The following is a 21,259-nucleotide window of genomic DNA, read 5'->3' as shown; positions in this document are numbered from 1 at the left end:
CTCAGTGGTTAGAGTGTTGGCTTGTGGACAAAAGGGTCACAGGTTCAATTCCTGGTCAAGGATACATACCTCAGTTGCAGGTTCTCCAGCACCAGTAAGGATGCATGCAGGAGGCAACTAATTGATGTGTCTCTCTCTTGTCGAGTTTCTCTCTCTCTCTCTCTCTCTCTCTCTCTCTCTCTCTCTCCCAAAATCAATGGAGAAAAATCCTTGGGTGCAGATTAAAAACAAAAATTCAACATATTACTTTTGGAGGGGATACAAACATTCAGTCTATAACAACAGCCTGTCTGTTTTTTCTTTCAACCTAAGCACAGGATTTGTATGCAATTAAATTTTTAAAATTTAAAAATTCATATATGAAATGGTCCTTGTCTTCTCAGAGCTTACATATTAAGTCCGGGAGACAAAAGAAAGTATGTGAGCGGGTGCTTTCTGTGTGGTGTAAACTCTGTTAGAATTCAGAGTGAATAAAGGTCAGGGATTTGGGAGCTGTTAGAGAAGTCTTCCTAAGCTGAGGGTTTCTTCCAGGCTGTGTCTGTCTATTGAAGAAGGCTGCCACCATCATTTGTAACAAGATGGTCTGCAATTATTTTGTTTAAAGAAACAATTTCTCTTGAGTGAGACATCTTTTCTAAACAAACAACAGACTGACTCAGACTTATCAAAACCACCTCCTCACCCAGGTGGTGCTACAAATTGGAGAAAGTAAGGCTCATAGAGATGGCAGCTCTCTGATCAAAGTCTCAGGGCCATGGCAAGGGCAAGAGCCCAGAATCTCTCTAAACCTGTTGAAAGGTTGCTGATTTCTTGGGCTGAATGGAACCATTAGAGGACATAGGATCCAACTCCTTTCTCCATGGAAAACTGCCTCTATGAGGGCTGTAACTGTCTGAAAGTTCTTCTGAGAATATTATTCTTTGGTCTTCCTCAGAAACACACTTACAGAGCTAAAGTTATCATGAAGAAAAACATCATTTACCTGGAAACAAAACCCTTTATAGTGAGAGCTCTACTTCAAGGAATGAGAATATTCAACATTCCTACGTAAAACTTTACGATTTCAGTTCTCAGCACAGATCTCAGCATCACCCACTATTAATTAGACTGAATGCTTTGAATGGTTTCCTGTCCCTACACTAGGACCACCTCAGGTGGCCCGCTGGCACAAGCTTCTCTTGGAGGAGGGTTGGTGAAAGCATTGGTGTCTGGGCACCTTATTCTACCTCCCTGCTTAAGCTAGCCTCTAGGCATCAGACAGGAAGTCATCAATCTTGAGGAACTGAACCCTCTGATGCTGTGCCCTGTTTTCCAGCTTTCTGATTAAGAGTCAGTGATAGTCATCAAGCAAAGCTGGTGAAACACATGGTTGCTGTTCTCTAGGAGTTTACCATCTAAGACAGACCACAGTTGTTATGGACAAATACCCAGAAAATATGTAGACCAAAAAAAGATGTACCAAAGCCACATCTTGCCCCTGGGCAGCTTTGAAACCAGCCCCTCCATCACTGCTACAAAGGAAAGTCTACATTCCCCCTCAACATCTGGGGAAGACATCTGCCCTCCCAGTACATTGTTGTTCTGTTCTGGATGGAATTGTAGATAGCTTGTGGGCACAAGATGCCCATTTTTCATTTCTGGACATCTGCTCTACCATTTAGCCTTCTCACTCTGGACCCAGCAGCCTTTGATAGAGTGTAAGAGGGGCAAGAACTTAGGCATATGTTTGGGCAGTGTGTTGGCTTGTTCCCCAACCCATCAACTCCATCAGCTCCATAACAGATGAAACTAACACACGACTGTTTGCCTTGAAGGCTAAGTTTTCTGATTTATCCTTGATGTATGTTTAATATGCCACAGTTAATTGATGCTAGTTGCATAGTAACTCATAAAGCTGCGGACATGTCGCTGCTTTAAGTCTCACTGTCCTCATCTTGTGATGAAAATGACGGCATTATAACCATCTCTCAGGTGCTCTCATTTCAGCTCAGACATTCTGTGAACCTCTCCTCTAGTCAATGAAGCTAGTCACTGGTGATTCCAAACACATGTTTTTGTTTCAAAATATTTTTTCTCATTTCAGTTTCTAATTTGCTAAAGGACACACCCAACATAATTATGTAGTTAAATTCAGGGATATAGAACAAAAAATTCTTCCACCAAACCCTAAGTATTCTATCTCCAAAGCTCTTTATAATTCTACAGGTTGTATTTTGAGTTTGGTCACATGAAATAACTATGATTATGATTTATGGACCTTCCATTTTCTACTCAGAACCTAATCTGAATAAATTAGATCCATCCAATCCAGGGTTCAGCACCTGGCAATATCCTTATGTGTGACACAGTTGAAATGAGCAAGAAAATAAAAAGGAGTCTTTTATAGTCCTAAGAGAAATGACAGTTGAGCCTGACCGTGAAGAAGGAACAGTGTAAATTATAAAAATTAGGCCCAAAGGTCTTTAGCCCTTTGATGGAGACATTATAATATACTCACTGCATGACATCAGCAAAGTTATTCTAGAAAAATTTGTGTCCAACACAGTTATGTGAAAATACAGCCTGGATATATGCTCAGCTCTCTAGAAAATGGAAAATATGGACATCTGAGAAAGGAAGAACCATTCTTTGGGATTCCAGCTAAGATGTTGCTGAATGTTATTGCTTATATATTCACATGTGATGCTTGTAAGTATTTCAAGTCCTGGGAGTAGACTAAAAAGAGCAACTCAGGAATACGATTTTCCTCTTCTGTCCTGGGCCCAGTGGCTTTGGTTCAAAATGTAGCTCTCACGTACCTTCAGAACCTGCCTAAAAGTTTTTCCTCAAGGGATATAAATATTAATCTTAGAGAACAGACTTGATTTTTTTATAAAGAAGCAAGTCTGAGGAGTTAGGCAGGTGATCATACTAGATAAGAATATTTGAGGTAAAAAATATAAGATTATACAGTTGTAAGATTGACTGTCTATAGCAGCGGTTCTCAACCTGTGGGTCACGACCCCTTTGGGTTGCCTAAGACCATCGGAAAACATATATATAATTACATATTGTTTTTGTGGTTAATCACTATGCTTTAATTATGTTCAATTTGTAACAATGAAATTGGGGGTCATCACAACATGAAAAACTATTAAAGGGTTGCGGCATTAGAAAGGTTGAGAACCACTGGTCTATAGTATCCATTTCCTATTTCTGAGAGCAATTTTCTAATGTTCTTTCAAAGAAAATTTTAAAATGTGAAAGACTATCTAATTGGTCTTTATTGTAGGTCAGGCAGTCCACCATAATTGATCTCTCCCCTAAGGGTACAATATTCTCATTAGATTCTGTGTGTGTGTGTTGCTCAAAGTACAATGTTGATGCCTTTGAGAATCTTAACATCCAGCAAGCTTCTTGAATTAGAACCGTTTCCCAATCTTTAGTCATTTGTGAATCAATTTTTAAATTTTTTCCTCATATCTACCTGAATAGCTATTTGCATATTAATTTCCTCTAAATGAATTTTATTAAAATCCATAACATTTCTGACAGTGGAAAACGAACACAATCAGTTACCATAAATAGAAAATAACAATAGAAAGAAACAATGAAACCAGAGCATTACTAATCAATGACATTAGCCTAAGAGCTGCATTCACTTTCTTATCCACTAGCTTGGGGTGGTGTTAAGGACATACCAGCAGCAGATAGATTTTCTCCTTGACTGCAGTCAGTGGGACTGAATGAGAGCAGGAAAGGAAATAGCTTTCCCAGGTGCTTTAATAAGATACAAGACCAAGTGTAGACATCTTCCAAAAGTGTCACATGCACTACTACTGGAATGCATCCTTTGCTGGAAACACTGGTTTTGAGCAATAGTATCACCTCCTAATCCCACAGGTCTCCATAAGGTTGACACAGATAGCAGGCATGTGCAAGAATCCTGCACACTCATCCTTTGAGATGTTGGATAAGCTTCTCCATCAGACATTACCTTTTCCCACCCCTAAATGTGGCAGGTGTCCCCGACAGGGCCACTATGGAAACCCAACTCTGTCCAGGTACCATCCACCAGGCAGTGTCACATCTCACCTTTGCTGGGCCTGGTTCAGAGGCCCTGCAGATGGAAAAACAAAGTGCTTCCCAGGGAGACAGGAAAACCTGGGGCACCAGGAAGACATGACAAAACTGGATTATGTGGTCTGGCCTCGGACTATTCCCACTCATGCCACCCAGGCTCCTGGGCCTGACAGAGTTGTAGCAGATGCTTTCCAGAGAGGAGTCAGACAGTCTTAAACATTACAGGCCCCTTGATAAAGCTCATCGGCAGTGACTTCTGGGATGACTTTGCGCATGGTGAGAGGCAAGGCAGAATCTGACCCCATGCCATTTATTACCTGAGTCCATTGTTGGGGAGTTCCCTCAGTCCCACCTCCCTCATGCCATCCCCACCTTTCCCTCTTCCATATGTGTTTGTGCAAAGTATACTTTGAATCCAAACTGTGTGGTGCCTCTAAAACAGGGGTGGGGAACGTCCTGCTAAATCATTTGGTCTGGTTCTTCCAAGGCATTAGGGGTGAGTTAAATGTTTGACCAAATGTAGCAGGCTAATTTTTAAGTTGATAATTTTATATAGCCAGTGAATGATGTTAAAAAAATATCCAAATGGCCCTTGACAGGAAAAAAGGTTCCCCATCCCTGAAAAACATGCCACATGACATCCCAACTCCTCACTATAATTTTATCTCAAACTAGGTCCTGTATTTCTTGAAGCAGAATTGGAAATAGGCCTTGTATCATTCAGAAAGATGAGTGTGTGTGTGTGTGTGTGTGTGTGTGTGTGTGTGTGTGAGAAAAGGTAAATGCCAACTTCTCACCTGGGCAAACTCTGGGATGGAGAGAGCAGGTAGAGCAATATTTCCACCAGCAAAAAGTCCACACATCCCTATTCTTACTGAAAGCACAAAATCACATCCCAAAATAACAGGAATATAACCTTTGGACACAGCCAGTAAGATTTTATAAACTTTCTACTTTTTTTGGTAAATGTGATAAATATTATCTTTCAAGACATAAAACAGCTCTTTAAAGACATCACAGGCAGCGGAGGTCTGTGTTCTCCTCATATACTGTGGAATCTGGCCATGAATCCAGAGTTTAGGGAACAAATTTGAACCTTGTCAGGTGTCACGAAAAGGAATACACAGCTCAGAGGTTGATATGTTTCTCTTCTTTGGCCCATTTAAGGCTTGGTTCTGCCTTCTTTAACAAGGCTCGCAGTGGCTGTGGAACCAGGGTCTGTTAGTGACAGCCTGGGGCCCGGATTCCTGTGGCAGGAGGCCCCAGGTGGGACAGACACTCCCCATGGTCTTGGGGTGAGCCTAGGGGGCACAAGCAAAGGAAAGGCTCTGAGCCTTTTGGACAGTTTCTCAGACTTGTCATTATAAAAGGGACAGAAAAATAGCAGACGAAAGGAAAAGGGGGTAACATCAAAGAAGTTATTTTAATGAGCGAGTGCATCATACGGTCGGAATCATAACCTGAAGCTTTCTAAATGACCCATCTGTATGTTATACAACTTGCAGGATTCCTGTTAAATCCCGCTCTTGAGGGACTTTCTGCATCAGTTTTTTAAATGGTCCCCCCCCCCTCATTTTTGGCCTACCCCTGGTGTATTATACTGCTGACTCCACAGTGCCTCCTGAAGCTCTTCTGCTGCCCTCTCCCATGCCACGTGGTCTTCCAGTTGGCCTGCTGTTCCTATGATGCTCCTTCCTTGCCCTCTGAAGGTTCCTTGCCCTCCATCCCTCCCTTAACTGTAGATATTTTCCCCTCTGCTCAATCTACATGTGGTGCTCATTGTAGGATTTCAGTTGTCTCCACGATGATTCTCAGATCTTGAGCTCAAACCTAGACCTGTTTTCAGAGCTCTAGACCTACATAACATTGCTTACTAGACATCCCTACTTAGCTATCTCATGGTATCCTCCACTTCCAACTCCTTGTCCTCTTTATCAAAATTGCCTGTTCTCTAGTGTTCCCTGTGTTAGCAAACGTGTAACCATCTACCATATGCCCAAAGACCCTTCCATCCTCATTCTCCTTCTATTCCCACATACAGTTCACCACCAGCTTCTTAACTTTATCTTCTAAGCATGTCTCAATCTGTCTACATCTATCCATGTCCATTGCAATCACCTAGACTCTGCTTCCATAATCTCTTACTGAAGCACTGTACGATACCTTCAGTGCCGTGAACTTGCCTTGTCTTTTGTCTTATCTTTTGTCACTTTCTCTTTCCTGCTCTGTGCCCCAAACATTTTGAACTTTCAGTCTCTCCTCTGAGCCATTTTCACATTTACCTTTGGCTGTTGCACAAATAATTCCATGGGCCTAGAACAGTGATGGCGAACCTTTTGAGCTCGGCGTGTCAGCATTTTGAAAAACCCTAACTTAACTCTGGTGCTGTGTCACATATAAATTTTTTTTGATATTTGCAACCATAGTAAAGCAAAGACTTATATTTTTGATATTTATTTTATATACTTAAATGCCATTTAACAAAGAAAAATCAACCAAAAAATGAGTTCGTGTGTCCCCTCTGACACGCGTGTCATAGGTTCGCCATCACTGGCCTAGAACATACATTCACCTGTCACACACTCTCGCTCTTTCCCATGCTTTTTCTATCATCTCTTGTCATTTATTTGATTTATACATCTCTTCCTTAGGGAAACGTCCTCTGCTTTAGGCAAAGTTAGGTTTCTTTATTACCTACATATATAAAAGCCAAGCGACTGGAACAATGGAATGACCAGAACGACAGGTCACTATAACACGCCCCTCCCCCTGGCCGGCCCGAGGGTGGGGCTGGCCTGGGGAAGGGGCCGAAGGAGGTTGGCTGGCTGGCCTCACCCCTGATAACCCCCAATCAGGGGCGGGGCTGGCTGACCTCTTGTGGCCCCTCTCCCCCTGCCAGCCTGGCCCTGATGGGGCCCCGATTGGGGGCAGGGACAATGGCCAACTTCCCAGGGCCCCTCCCTCCAGCTGGCCTGGCCTTGATCAGCCCCAATTGGGGGCGAGCCAGTCAGTTCCCACCCATGCTCAAATTCGTGCACCAGGCCTCTAGTATTCTCATAATTACCTAAACTTCTTCCTTCATAACACTCATTACACATTATTGTCAACACTTGCTTGTGTTCACTTTTTTAGCTACACTACCTCATCAAATACATCAGATATCTTATTGGTTGCATTTATTTTTTCCTGGAGAGCATACCCATAAACTAGAACCTTCTATACAGCTATCAATCTGAGTTTGATTCAATGCCTCCTTTTTCTGATGGATTCCTTGTTTGCTGGGTTATATATTGACTTTTTTTTTGCTTTATATCCTTGGTTGGTGAAATTCATCCTCCTGGAATATCATGAGGATGGATGATGCACAGAAGGATATCTTTTAGGAAAACTTGCATATGTAAAGATGTTTTTATTTTGCCTTTGCACTTGATGTATACTTTGGCTGGGTATAGAATTCTGTGCTAAAATCTTTACCTCTTTAATGTTAATACATTTCTCTAGAATTTTCCAGTGTCAATGGCTGATGTTGAGAATTCTAATATCATTTTGATTCCAAATAATTTTTAAAGAATTTATGTTTGTCCTTCTGTACCTGGAAGCTTTTAGAATCCTTTTCATTATTCTTAGATTTCTGAAATCTCATGGTAATGTGCTTTGGCAGAGATCCATTTTTTTTTTTAACCATTATGCTGAGTAGGTTTTTCCAACCAGAAAATGCATATTCTTCACCTCAGGGACATTTCCTTGTATTTCTTATGTATTTTCTTCCCCACCATTTTCTTGGTCTTGTCTTTCTCATTATATTGGAGTTCCTAGATTGATTCATTTTCTTATCTTTTCTATTGTCCATTTATTTGTCTTTTGTACTTTTTTTTAGGGTTTATTTATTTTTAACTTCCAATTATTTTATTGGTTTTATTTCAGATCTAGAGTTTTCCTGGTTCATTTTCTCCTCAAAATAAACTCTTTGCTCCTGCTGGTGTTAGAAAGTGGTAGTCACTTGGAAAATATGGATAGGCAGACACATTAGGGCCTACTGTTCCTTAAACAGTGCATTGACCAGTCACTACCAACTGCCTTTGGTGATATGTGGTGCCTGCAATTTCTGAGCCTCTCTGATATTTTGCAGCATGAGCTGGCTTGCTTTTCTATGATGTCTTTTACTATAGGCCCTTGGTATTCAACCATAACAGCTTTGCTAACTCTTCATCGGTGTTCATCTTCCAAGGCATTCATTACATCTCTCAATACACTACTGTATCCATGACTGTTTTCTTTAACCTTGTGGTTTCATACATTTTAAAATTCATTATTATTTTTGTAGCATTTCAGAAGTAGATAAGGATATATGCATGTGTTCGATTTTCCATGTTTAATTAAAACCACTAATTAGTTTTTACTAAAGATTTAGCCAAATTTTCTGATTACTGATATCTGGAGGAGAAGTCTCAATTTGAGTTCTGGTTCTTGACCTCCTTTTCCACCTCCTGCCTCCTCTTCCACTCTGTCCTTCTTTTCTTTTCTCTTTCTCTCTCTTCTCTTTTGTTCTGACTCACAGATAGGGTCTCAGCTGGTCTACTCTATTTGGCTTCAGAATCTTCAGGCTCCATCTGGGTTTTTCTCAATTTCTTAATGTCACAGAATTATTGCTTGCTAATTTATTATGAAATATTTTATTTTACTGCTGCTTAAATGGATCTCAACTTATTCTTTAAATCCTCCTTTGATGATGATGGTGGTGGTGGTGGTGATGGTAGTGATGATGATGATGATGATGATGATGATGATAGAGCCAGTGATAGATATATTTAGTGAGCTCTTAGCATGTACCAAGCCCAAAGTGCAGCATGTTACATAGATTATCTCCTTTAACTAACCCTGTGGGCTAGTTAACATTTGATCATTGATAAGAAAGTAAAACTTACGGAGTTTTAATAACTGGCTTAAGAAACTACAGCTGGTGAATTGTGAATCTGGGCTTTAAACAACTATTTTCTAATTTCAAAGATCAGACTTTACCCACTACATTATACTACATCTTCTTGATGGCAATTGATATTAGAAAGACATTGATTAGAACATAATTTTTAATTATTAGATTTCCATAAACTGTTAGAAGCACTTTCTAACAATAAATGCCTAATGTTGACAGGAGTGCTAGTCTGGAAATAGCCACACAGGGATGGCATGATCTTGTGTGAGGAATGTGGAGGGCGGGGGTGGTGTCCTGCATTTAGATGGAACATGGACTTCAAAATCCCTTTAAATTCTTCAAGTCTATGATTCTATCTGTTCTTCTGTTCTCCTCTAAACTATCTCCTAGGAATTTTCTCATAGAATAGTTAGCAGAATTAGCAGCCTGCTCCTTCATCTAATTTCATTGTCTATGTATTGTGCATCAATGGGAAGTATGAAAAGACTATACCCTCAGGTATATTTTAACATTTAATATTAAAATGATAATAGCTACCATCTATTGAATACTTACTATGCCCAGAAACTGTGCTAAAAATTATATAAACGTTCTCTCACTTATTCCTTATACAAACCCTAGAGGATGAGCCATTATTGTCTTGTTATCATTCTAGACCAAAAAAGTCCTGCATGTGATTGATTTAGTCTGCTTGGGCTGCCATAACAAAATGCCACAGACTACGTAGCTTAAACAACAGAAACTTATTTTTATCAAGGTGCTGGAGGCTGGAAAGTTCAAAATTAAGTACTAGAAGAGTTTAGTTTCTAGTGAGGGCCTTCTTGCTGGCTTGCAGATGACCATCTCCTCACTGTGTCCTCACCTGGCCAACACAGAGAGATCACTGTATCTTCCTTGTTTCATAAGGGTACCAATCCTATTGGTTAGGACCCTACATTTATGACCTCATTTGACCTTAAAGACCTCCTGAAAGCCCTGTCTCTAAATACAGTCACATTAGGGTTTAGAACTTTGACATGAATTGGGAGGAGATTGATTTCAATACATAGAAATGGTAGACAGTGTTTTGCCTGGCTTTAATGGAAAGATGGTGCTATTTGTGTTATTAAGACCTGAAAAATGTTTGACTTTGAAGGAGAGCATCTTTCTGCTATTTTCTGGACACCCTCTCTTCCCCATGAAGAGGGCAGACAGGTCACCTGCTAGATGATAGGACTATCTCAGTATTTGGCAGACAGGGCCAAGTCTCTTATTGCTTATTAAAATGCAAGAAGAATTTAGTTTCTTTCATGATCCTTTGTGGGGGAACCTTTCATTATCCTGATGAAGACCTTCTCAGATTGTCTTTAAGAAAAAAAACAGTCTCCTCCATATCCCTTTATCTGTCCTTGGATCAGAGATAGCTTTAGTGTCAATACTTAGTTTGTTTCTCCTTTCTGTCTGCAGAACTCTGTCCTCCAGAGGCTTTTGGTGACTGGTCCATTTCTTTTCCAGGAAGCTAAAGAAACTATTTCGGAAGCTGAAAGATGAAACAGAACCTGGAGAAACTGACTCTGCCCATTCAAGGCATCCAGAGCAGTGGGACCTAGACTACAGCTTGGAACCATACACTGGACTGACTCCAGAGTACATGGAAATGAGTAAGAGCTAATGATCTTTCCTTCCACTGGATGCAGGTTCAGACATGTGATCTGGGAGAGGAGTGAGGAGAGGGTTAGGGAAATGACTGGGACAGGCACTGCACCTTCCTGGGCTTCTTGGTTATACAATGTCACCTTCAGTGCCACATAAAAGTAGAGGAGTGTACAGCAGAAAGAATCCTGGAATGAGAACCAGGAATAACTCTTATCACCAAGTTGATACTAGGATGATGCTCTCTTCTCCTTGAGCTTCCTCTCCTCATCTTGAAATGAGAAGTTTGGTCTCTCGGGTCCCTTTGCATGGCTTCTATCATTGATAAAGCTGAAAGAGAAATAGTGAAGTCTGAAATTTAAGGACAGAGTTTCCATTAAGGAAAAGTAAACTAGTCCTATCACACTTGGAACAAGAGTTATATACATCTTTGACATGGAGAGTACAGGAGAGTCCTCCACTCTGATAAGGTAGGTCTGGGTAAGATGTCAACTTTTCTTTAAAAAAACAGGATATTTAGGGGTGAGAAATAGATTTCTAGTTACCGGGACTCCGTAGGTCTGGGTAAGATGTCAACTTTTCTTTAAAAAAAACTGAGGATATTTAGGGGTGAGAAATAGATTTCTAGTTACCAGGACTCTGGTTGTTCTTGAATAGGCTTTAAAACAGGAGTGCATGTAGTACAGACTGATAAAACACAGTGGTTTTACATGTGGTTCAGAAGCCATGAGTTTTCCATTATGAGAAGTGCCCCAACTTAGACCAGTTGCCTTCAAACTCCTGGCTACTTGTGAATAATTATGAACTTTTATTGAGGTGGATATTTGAGAATCCTCTTTCCAAGACTTGGAACTAATGAATTAAAAACATAGGACCAAGAGGTCAGACATATAATCTAAACATTTATTCAATCTAGAGTGTTGGAAAAACATCAATCAGATCCAACAAAAGAATCACTCAATACCTAATATCATTGTATTTTCATGATGACTCCTGCCTACTTTGGTTAATCACTTTTAATAGAGGGCCACTAATGCCTTTCTGGGCATCAGGTACTTCACATCTTATTTCTAATGGATATTTATCCTCTTCTGTGTTGTAAAAGTGTGTGTGTGTGTGTGTGTGTGTGTGTGTGTGTGTGTGTGTATTAAGGGTAGAGAAAAGGACTTCTTCCTTATAGCTTTAGATGACCTCAAAATTTCTGTTCTAGCTCTGGGGATCTAAAATTCCAGGCAAAACCTGAGCTTTGTATTCTAAATAAACTCACCAGAGAAGAAACAATCATTGTGTCTGTTTCAGGAATAATAGGAAAAGAAAACATCAAGACCCAGTTTATGTAAACACATAGCTCCCTTATGCTTTTCACCTTTAGTTAAGTGCTACCTCTAATCCCTCTCCAACTAGATATTTACACAGAGATGATTACTTGTATTTAAGATGCTATTCTATGCCTACCATCCTCTCAGTAAAAATTGGTTGCCAGAGATTTGAGGCTTCCATTTGGAAAACGTTTATATGAGAAATCTTTGAGCCCTGTCTGACAACCTCCCCCCTCCAATTCCAGTCCCCTCCCATTACCACCCAATTATCTGTGTAGGTTTTACATGGCTGTCTGTCCAGATAGCTATTTCAAAGCTTTCTCTTTTGAGTGATTAAGATCAAAGACCCTTGAGCCACATGCCTTAGGTTCAAAATCTAGCTTTATCACCAACTAGCTGGGCAGCTTTAGGTAAGTGGCCAACCTTTGTGTCTCAGTTAGCTTTAGCTTTAAATAATAATAATAATAATAATAATAATAATATCTACCTTATAGGATTGTTGTATTTAATGAATCAATATCTGTAAAGTTCTTAGAAGAGTGTCTAACACATATAAAATCTATGTGAAGTGTCCAAGTGTTGTTTCTCTTAATGGCCCTGGGCCCTAGGAAGGCAGAGTATAGGGAAATATGCTCCAATTTGTGAGCCATTGTATCATTGAATAGACAGCCACTCTGTCTCAAACTTGGGTAATTACAAATTCATGAGAAGAGGAAAAAACGACAACTAGAAGACTTGGTGATTTCTGGGAAAAATTCACACCAAAAGTATAGAGAGTGAAATTGATTCTATGGAGGAATCATTAATTATTTGCTTTTCTGTCTCAGCATTGCATTTGATACATACACTGATGATGTATCTTGCAGAATCATGGTAATATTGCTCACATATCTTTTCTTCAGCAGACTCACTCTATTATATTCCAAAGATCAGTCAGTAGGGACTAAGGCTTATTCATCTCCATATCCTCCAGAATATTGTACATTTCCTGGCACATAACAGGCAGATAATATGTCTGATAAATAAAAACAAATGAATGAATTTATTTTTAAATTAAGTTTACTATGGGGACATTGATCGACATGATCATGTAGGTTTCAGGTGTGGTTTCTATGTTACAAGATCTGTATATTGCACTGTGTGCCCACCACCCAAACTAAAATCTTCTACTGTCGCTATATAGTAGGACCCCCTTCTCCCCCAATCTCCTTCCCTCTGGCAACCACCACACTACTGTTTATGTTCACGGGTTTCCATTTTATATCCCACATATGAGTGAAATCATATGGTTCTTAGCTTTTCCTGACTGTCTTATTTTACTTAGCATAATATTCTTAAGATCCATCCACGTTGTTGCAAATGGCAGTATTTCATCTTTTCTTATGGCTGAGTAGTATTCCATTGTGTATATGTACCACATCTTCTTTATGGAGTCCTCTATCACAGGAGACTTTGGTTGTTTCCATGTCTTGGCCACTGTGAATTTATTAATTATTAAGGGAAGGTTTCTTAACAGAGGTAAGTTTCTTATCATTTTAAGTGGCAAATGAAGGATCATTTTTCAAAGCAGGGCTTGGTTGATGGTGGTTCAAGGATGTTCTGCAGAGTTTTCCAACTCTGGGAAGGAGGTAGGACTTGATCTCCAAGTTCCATTCTCTTTCTGAGGATTTGCATATCAATAATAAGAGTAAGGTAGAGTATGCTAAGGAAAAGGGCTGGCAAGTGCAAATGTTTTTTAGGTAGGGAGGGTTCAGGTAAAGACCTGGGATTAACAGAGAACCCTGAAGATCAGACAAGTTTGCATTTCATATTAGGGCACAGGGAACAGTAATGAAATCTTGGCTAATGCTGTGACTATGTATGAACTCTATTTCCCTTGAGGAAATGGGCAGCAAGTATAGAAGGGAGATAGTAAAACCTAAGGAAGGAATGAGGTAACACAGGTAGACTCATTAATTTATTCATTCATCAAACATTAAGTACTTAGAGGAGCAAATTTGAAGACCAGAAGAGTCTTTTCAACAATTCAAGTTGATATTGATTCAGTCAACAATCTGATATTGATTCAGTTTTGTCTGGAGGAGGAAGCCTGGATCACACATGAGTTTTCTAAGCTGGGTTTCACAGAAAGTCCATCACAGAATTCGGTAGGCCATTTTGCTGTCAATCATTTTAGAGATGTGGCTATTTTATTTCATATTTTATATAAGTACAAAGACAGTGATTCTGAGTTAGAGTCCTTTCATTCTTCTCATCTCTGGATTATCCTCTTTGCCTTTAAGGGAGTATTTGCTTCCAGTTATAATCAAAGGCTGTAGAATAAACTTTACTAAATGACAGCTTCATCTAACAGTATAGGTAGGCTAAGTGTGGTTAGAAGCGGGTTCTGGAATCAAACCAACCAGCCTTTGAATCTTAAGTCTGCTGCAGCTAGTTACATGACTCTGAGCTTGATATTTAAGTTCAACTAGGCCCAATTTGCTCATCTCAAAAGTGGGGTTGATGATAACAGCACCTACCCTATTAGGATGGTTCTGAGAAGTAAGTGATGTATATAAAGTAGCTAAAAAAATAGTGCTTGATGTACATAGGTTTTCAATGAATATTAGCCACAGTTGGTATTGTCAGGAGTCCAGTTTCTTTCTCTTTAATCTAGAAATGGACTAAACACAGTGTGAAGCCCCTGAATGTCGTGAACCCTGGAGGGTCTTCCACCCCATTAGTGTGAGGTTGGGTAGTAATGTTTAAAGACTGAGGGTCCCAGACTCCCAAGCAAATCTGACTCACCCTCAGAAGCCTGAGATATAAACATTCCAAGATGTCCTTTCAGAGAATCTCAAGCCCTTAGGGCTCTACATGACAAGTCTGACATCTCAAATGTGTTCTTTTTGTCATTTGTTTATCTATAACCCACAAACTTTTCTTCTAGTCATCCAAAAAATAATTTATTGTACTAATAAATAATTTATTCCTGATTCAGGAATTCAGTTATCCTTCTTAGAGTCTTCCGCCAGCTTCTTAAACACACCCAAGCTCTGAGGCCCTTGGACTACTAATTTGGGGAATGAGATGAATTTCTTCTGTTATTCACAGAGTCATTAGAGGAAATCTCATTTTGCGCAATCCTGAGTTTTCATCCTGTCAAATTGTAATAGAATAAGAGGTGTATTGATGATTGCATATTTACTTATTCATTTATTTGGAGTGAAAGCCGGATAATTATTCTGAAGGGCCAGGGGGTGTTGGTTTCCCCTGCTCTTTGGGTATGTACACCAAATCCTGTAAGAATTGCCCAGCTGATGGAAATGCATGGGGCAGGTCCACCTCAGGGACCAGGACATCAACACCCTTGCAGCTGCATCCCAGTTGTCTCATGAAATTGTAAGCTTGGACTCCTGGGTTTAGGAAAGCATCCATGACTTGATATAGACCCTGTGTTCTCCATGACTCCTCTCTGACTTTGCATCAACTCGAGTTGGCTAGAAGCCTGCTCAGTATGATCCTGAGTCTTTTTTGCTTATGGTTCCTTACCTCACTAACTTTGCCTCTACTAAGAATTTTGAATTCCCATTGAAGTCACTCCTCCTTGATCTACTACAAATACCTCCTAACTTATCTCCCAGCTTCCTTTCTCTCTCCCTCTTCCCCTTCTCCTTCTCACTTTTAAAAATAACTTTTCTAAAATGCAATCCAGAGCATGTTATCTTTTCTATTTAAAGCCCTTCAGTGTTACTGACTTTAAGATAAAATTCAAGTCTCCTAGCATAATATGAACTGGCTCCTGCTTTGTATGCTCTTCATGATGCCCCATATTTACATCTGGTTTTCTCATGTTACTAGGTCTGAATTTGCTTATCTGCCTGCAACAAGTTCTAGCTGAGCTGTGCAGACTCAAACATATCTCTTGAAGCATTTTTGGTTCTCCCATCCTCAGTTCCTCTCTTATACTTGCTTCGATATAGGAGAAAATGTGAGTGCTTTAGGGGCAGAGACTGAGCTTTATTCCTCTCTAGTTACAACACTCAGCACAGTTCCTGGAACATAGTAAAAGCTCAATAAAATATTTCTTGAATGAATGTCTCTTTAACTCCCCTTCCTTCAGCAGCAGGGAAATAGAGACCCCATTTCTCTTTGCTCTATGATATTTGGGCCAGCCTTCCTTTTTACCGTAAACATATTTATATGTATTTTTAATATGCAGCAATTTTCATCTCCCAAGAACAAACTAAACCTTGTTTATTATCAGGATTTCCCTCAAAGAAAAGTCACTTCTGGTTTTAATTTGCTCCTTTGCCTTCAGGGATCAAGTCATTAGTGGAAGTGGACAGAGTGGAATGCTCTCACTCAGACTCAGGATTTAAGTTCAACTCCAATTTCAAGTCTTTTCCTCTGTACCGCCCCTCCAAGCCATTCCTGAGCGTAATGGTGTGTCAAGACCTGTGCCAGGCGCTGAGGACACAGAGGCAACAAATGGGTCTAGGCCAGCCGTGGGCAAACTACGGCCCGCGGGCCGGATCCGGCCCGTTTGAAATGAATAAAACTAAAAAAAAAAAGACCGTACCCTTTTATGTAATGATGTTTACTTTGAATTTATATTAGTTCACACAGTCTATCCGTGCTTTTGTTCCGGCCCTCCGGTCCAGTTTAAGAACCCATTGTGGCCCTCAAGTCAAAAAGTTTGCCCACCCCTGGTAGGCCCTGCAGGCCCTAAGGATCCAGTGGCAGAGAGAAATGGGCAGACAGTCACAAGAAAGGACCTGGTTGTCATAAAAAAAAAAATGCAGCTAACTGCTTGCTTCGAAAACATTAGGTCTTTGCAGCTTTCATTTGACTGAGCAGAGGTGTGTGACAGAGAACTGGCCACTCTAGTGTGCCTTTGGCCTGTAACTACCCACTCACTGAACATCCTTAGGTTTTAGAAACTTCCAACTGAGCAGCACAAAGTCAGGTCTGGAAACAAGAGGCTCCTCTCCCAGCCATCATCTCAGGCCTGTTTTGGGACTTTAGACAAGACCAGGAAAAGAATCCATCTCTGGGAAAACATGTCTCAGCCCTCCTGACTGGAAACTTAGTTCCTGTGACTATTTTCTGAGTTATCTACCACATCTATGGCCCCACCATCCTCCAGGCCCCTCGCCGAGAAATCTCCGCATCACTGTTCTTCACTTTCTGTCTCCACACAGTCCCATCCAGTGGGTGGGTCTTTCCCCTGGAATATCTCTGGAAGCTGCTCCTGTGGGTAGCCTCTTAGCCTCCTCTACTTGCTGCTTTTTCTACTACACCCTCAACACAGTCACTTGCAACCACCATCCCACGACTGCCCTGTTTATTATTTTGGAGGGTAGGGTTGGTCTTATCATCCATTGTTCAGAAACTTCCAGTCTCATATCCTTAACAAGGCCTTCGTGGGGCATCCTGTCAATTTATTGAACCCTAGGCCCTTTTATGCATACGAGATCCAGCCACAATGAACCATTTTTTACCCACAGTCTTTCATGCCTGATCTTGCATATTTCCCTTGCCCTGGAATTCCCTGTGCCTTCCCATTCACATGACCAAACCCAGCTCTGTCTCCTCCTCCCCAAAGCACCTTCCCTTCCCTAACCTCACCCTTCTCCCCGTCCTCAGTATTTCAGCTCCCTCCTCCACAGCATTTCAGACAAGCTGCCTCCTAAATCAGTGATGCCTGTTGGTAATTAATTTCCTGAAGGCAGCTTCCTCCAATTGCAAGGCCTTACACAGCCCCTGCCACAGCATGGGCACTGGAAACATATTGGGTAAACTAGTAAAGCAGGACTGAATAAACAACCTCACTTCTAGTCAGGCTGACATCAATTCTCATTTAATGGGCTGCTAATCCAGGGAGTGGATTATCAGGAATGGTGGTTATCCTTGTTTCTCTTTCTCTGCCTCCTCCTCCTTTCAAGTCTTCCTCTTTCCCTCTCCTGCCCTTGGCGTCTGCCTTCTCCCCTCCCCCATCACAGGCCTATTATGAACTCCTTTCCAGTGAGGAAGCTAGGGAAATAAGAGAAGGCGTAATGTGAACCCATCCATGCTGCTCATAGGTGGCAGCTCTGGGAAACAGCTTGGTGGGAATGAAGACTGAGTTCACACATGTCAAAACTTAGTTGGAGGCACTCATTTCTGCTATTCCATGGATAACTAAGACTTGGTGATAGTAATTATACCACTACTTCTGATTTCTCTGCACCCCGTGTCTTCAAAGTGAAAGTTCCTTTTATTTTCAGATGATCACTGTAGGGCAGATCAGTATCTCTCCTCATTTTTCCAGGTTGTCAGGTGAGACTTGGGTGTTAATTCAGGTCTGCCTTTATCTATCATTGTGATCTTGGGCATGTCATATATCTCTCTGGGCCTCATTTTCCTCCTTGACATTATATTTGGCCCTTGAACAATGCAGGAATTGGAGGCACTGACCCCCCACACAATAAAAACAACAACAACACCTGCACATAGCTCTGGTCAGTGTGCTCAGTGGTTAGAGCATCCACCTGCTCACCAAAGGGTCACAGGTTTGATTCCTGGTCAAGGGCATGTACCTGAGTTGCAGGTTTGATCCTCAGGACACATGCAGGAAGCAACCAATGGATGTTTCTCTCTCATATCAATATTTCTCTCTCTCTCTCTCTCTCTCTCTCTCTCTCTCTCTCTTTCTCTCTCTCTCTCTCATCTACCTACCATCTCCCTTTCCACTTTCTCTAAAATTCAATGGAAAAAAAATATCTTCAGGTGAGGATTAATATATTTTGTACATTATATGTATTATATACTGTATCTTTATAATAAAGTAAATTAGAGAAAAATTTTGCTAAAAAATCATCAGGAAGAGAAAATATATTTATAGTACTGTATTTATCGGTACCATTGAGTTTAAAAAAATCTGTGCAGTTCAAACCATGCTATTCAAGGGTCAAGTGTATAGGCAATTAGACCAGATGAGTTTTTCCTTGCAGAGATGCAACTCACTGTTCTGTGGTCATAACCAATTATGTAATAAGTCACAAGCAATGCACTACTGCTAATAATACATTTTTAAAATATAAAGTAAAACAGTGCCAATGCCATCCTCACTTTCTCACATTCCTAGATTATTTTTGAGTGAGAGAACAAGGGAGGTTTCAAAACATGGCTTCACCAATAGAAGTGAGTGGTGTGCATAATCATTTTTCATTGAGTATCTTGACAAGAATAGAGTTTCAAACTACTGGACCAGGTGACCTCCAGGGTCTCTTCTAGTGCTGGCATCTGAATTTTTACATACCAGCTGGACCATGCTCCTGGGAACCAAGAGACCCAGCAGGTGATGCCAGTTGCCTAAGGTCACCCCAAAGGCTCATTCATGGAACTGAATCTACAGACCATTCAGGACCCCTAGGAACTTAGGCTTCGGTGAAGGGATGGGGTGGAGTAAAGTTTTCCCCTTCCTTCCCAACAACCTAGACCTCCCCAATTCCAGAAAGGCCCTTGTCTTGGGCTTTGAGCAAAAACAAGAGCAGTGAAACCAAACCAGCCCACTGCCTCTGGTGTGCCTGACATGGTGATCCCTGGCCCTGCTCTCAGCTGTCAGCTTCCTTCCCCGTGATCCCCAGGACCACCCATGCAGACAGGAAGTGCGCTGAGCCCACTCCGAGCCTGTCAGTTGTAATGGTGAGGCAGGTCATCAGTTGAGGGAGGCAGCAGGGGGAGATGTATTATATTTACATTTTTCTAAATTGTGCTGGAACCAGGGCCCAGGGCCCAGCAGGCATGGGGGAGGGGCCATGAGGTGAAGGGGAAGCTGGAGGGAGGGTTAGGCCGGGATTCAGCCTGAAGGAGGGGGTTTTGGTGGTAGAGAGCTACCTCTGGGCAAGATTCCTGGTGGGGATGGGCTGGCTCCAGACAAAGAGAAACCTGAGAGTGAGGGATTAAGCTGGAAAAACCTGTGAGGGGAGCAGCAAGCTTTCGAGGGAATCTCCAATATCAAACCCTTTTCCTGAAGAGCTTACTAAGAAGGACTTCAAGGGTAGTTCCCCATCCCCCACCTCTGAGGGGAGAAAAGAATGCTGGCCCAGGAGCAAGCCTTGACATTAATCATCACTGTCCCCTACCCCAAAATGGGGCTTCAAAGCTGCTTTACCACAGCCCCTCACAGCCTAGTTTTGAGTTTTCCTCAGGGCCCGATGAGAGGAAATGCTTCAGTTGCTTTAAGAGCTGCTAGCAAAGTTGTCTGGACACTTGCAGCAGTTGAATTTTAGAGAGTGGGATTTGGCACAAAAACACAAGCCTGAATTTAATCCTATAAGAAGAGTTTGGTGACAAGTTCCCAAAGACTCTCCTGATAAAGTTTTATCACCATTTTATCAGATAAGTCAGTTATGCAATTGTTGGTTCTTCTCAGCTGAACACCAATGACCTAGATTCCTGTTATTTACTAAATTGTGATAGGCAAGATTTGTGTCTCATTTATTCACAGCACTTAACCATAGGGCCTGGCACACAGTAGGTGCTCAATAGATGTTTGATGAAGAAGGAAGACACAGAAAGAATGAAAAAAGTCACCCTTTAGTGAGGACCTTGATGACAAAATGACATTTGGACTTTATAGACATCAACTCTTATCAGTGCTCTTCACATACCCTGACTGTATTGATTTAGCTGGGACAGTCTACCCCCTTTCCTGCCTCCAGAAGCCAAGATTCTTTATTTTGAGGTGCTTGTAATCAGGGAATGCTATCCTTCTAAATAAGGGCAGTTTTCCTACAGCAACTCAAAATAATGGACTTATTGTTTAGGTAGTTCTGGCAAAATATTCCATGTAATAGTCAACTATTGCTAGGATAATGCTTTATAACAAATACCTCCAACGTCTCAGTGACTTAGCACAGAGACAGAGAATAAAGAACAATGTGAAGAGCTGGCTCCAGACATCACTAGGGACCCTCCCCTGGAAATGATCAAGTAAAAGTGGCCTCTTACTCAAAAAAGAATATAAGGGCTTCAGATAGAGTGAGGCTTCAGATAGAGTGATAACTTAGGTGACTTACTCAAAAAAGAATATAAGGGCTTCAGATAGAGTGATAACTTAGGTGATACCCAAGATTCCTTCCAACTTCAGTGTTCTTTGGTCATGGGTGGTAGAGATCACACTAGGTAATTTCCAAGTTTCCAAAAGAGGCTAAATATATAAAATTAGTCCTAAGTGTGCCTTGGCTATAAGTGATAAAATATCCCAAAATATCTGCCCAACCATTAGCACTGAAGCCTGCACATTCTGTCCACAGAACTCCAAGTTTTGTACTATAAGGCAATGACT

General features: G+C 41.1%; 1 protein-coding gene across 1 annotated transcript in view; it reads left to right on the top strand.

The window, feature by feature from the left end:
- Positions 1-21,259, top strand: part of LOC102245496 (anoctamin-2) — a gene marked incomplete at its 5' end in the record, with an annotated part of 85,701 nt that overhangs the window by 30,637 nt on the left and 33,805 nt on the right. The window contains one exon of the mRNA XM_014530750.1: positions 10,490-10,635. Within this exon, the coding sequence (XP_014386236.1) occupies positions 10,490-10,635 (146 nt within the window). The remainder of the gene's footprint in view (positions 1-10,489; positions 10,636-21,259) is intronic.

Source organism: Myotis brandtii, unplaced genomic scaffold (genome assembly GCF_000412655.1).
Source record: "Myotis brandtii unplaced genomic scaffold, ASM41265v1 scaffold772, whole genome shotgun sequence".
Taxonomy (NCBI): Eukaryota; Metazoa; Chordata; class Mammalia; order Chiroptera; family Vespertilionidae; genus Myotis; species Myotis brandtii.
This window is presented reverse-complemented; position numbering and strand designations above follow the sequence as displayed.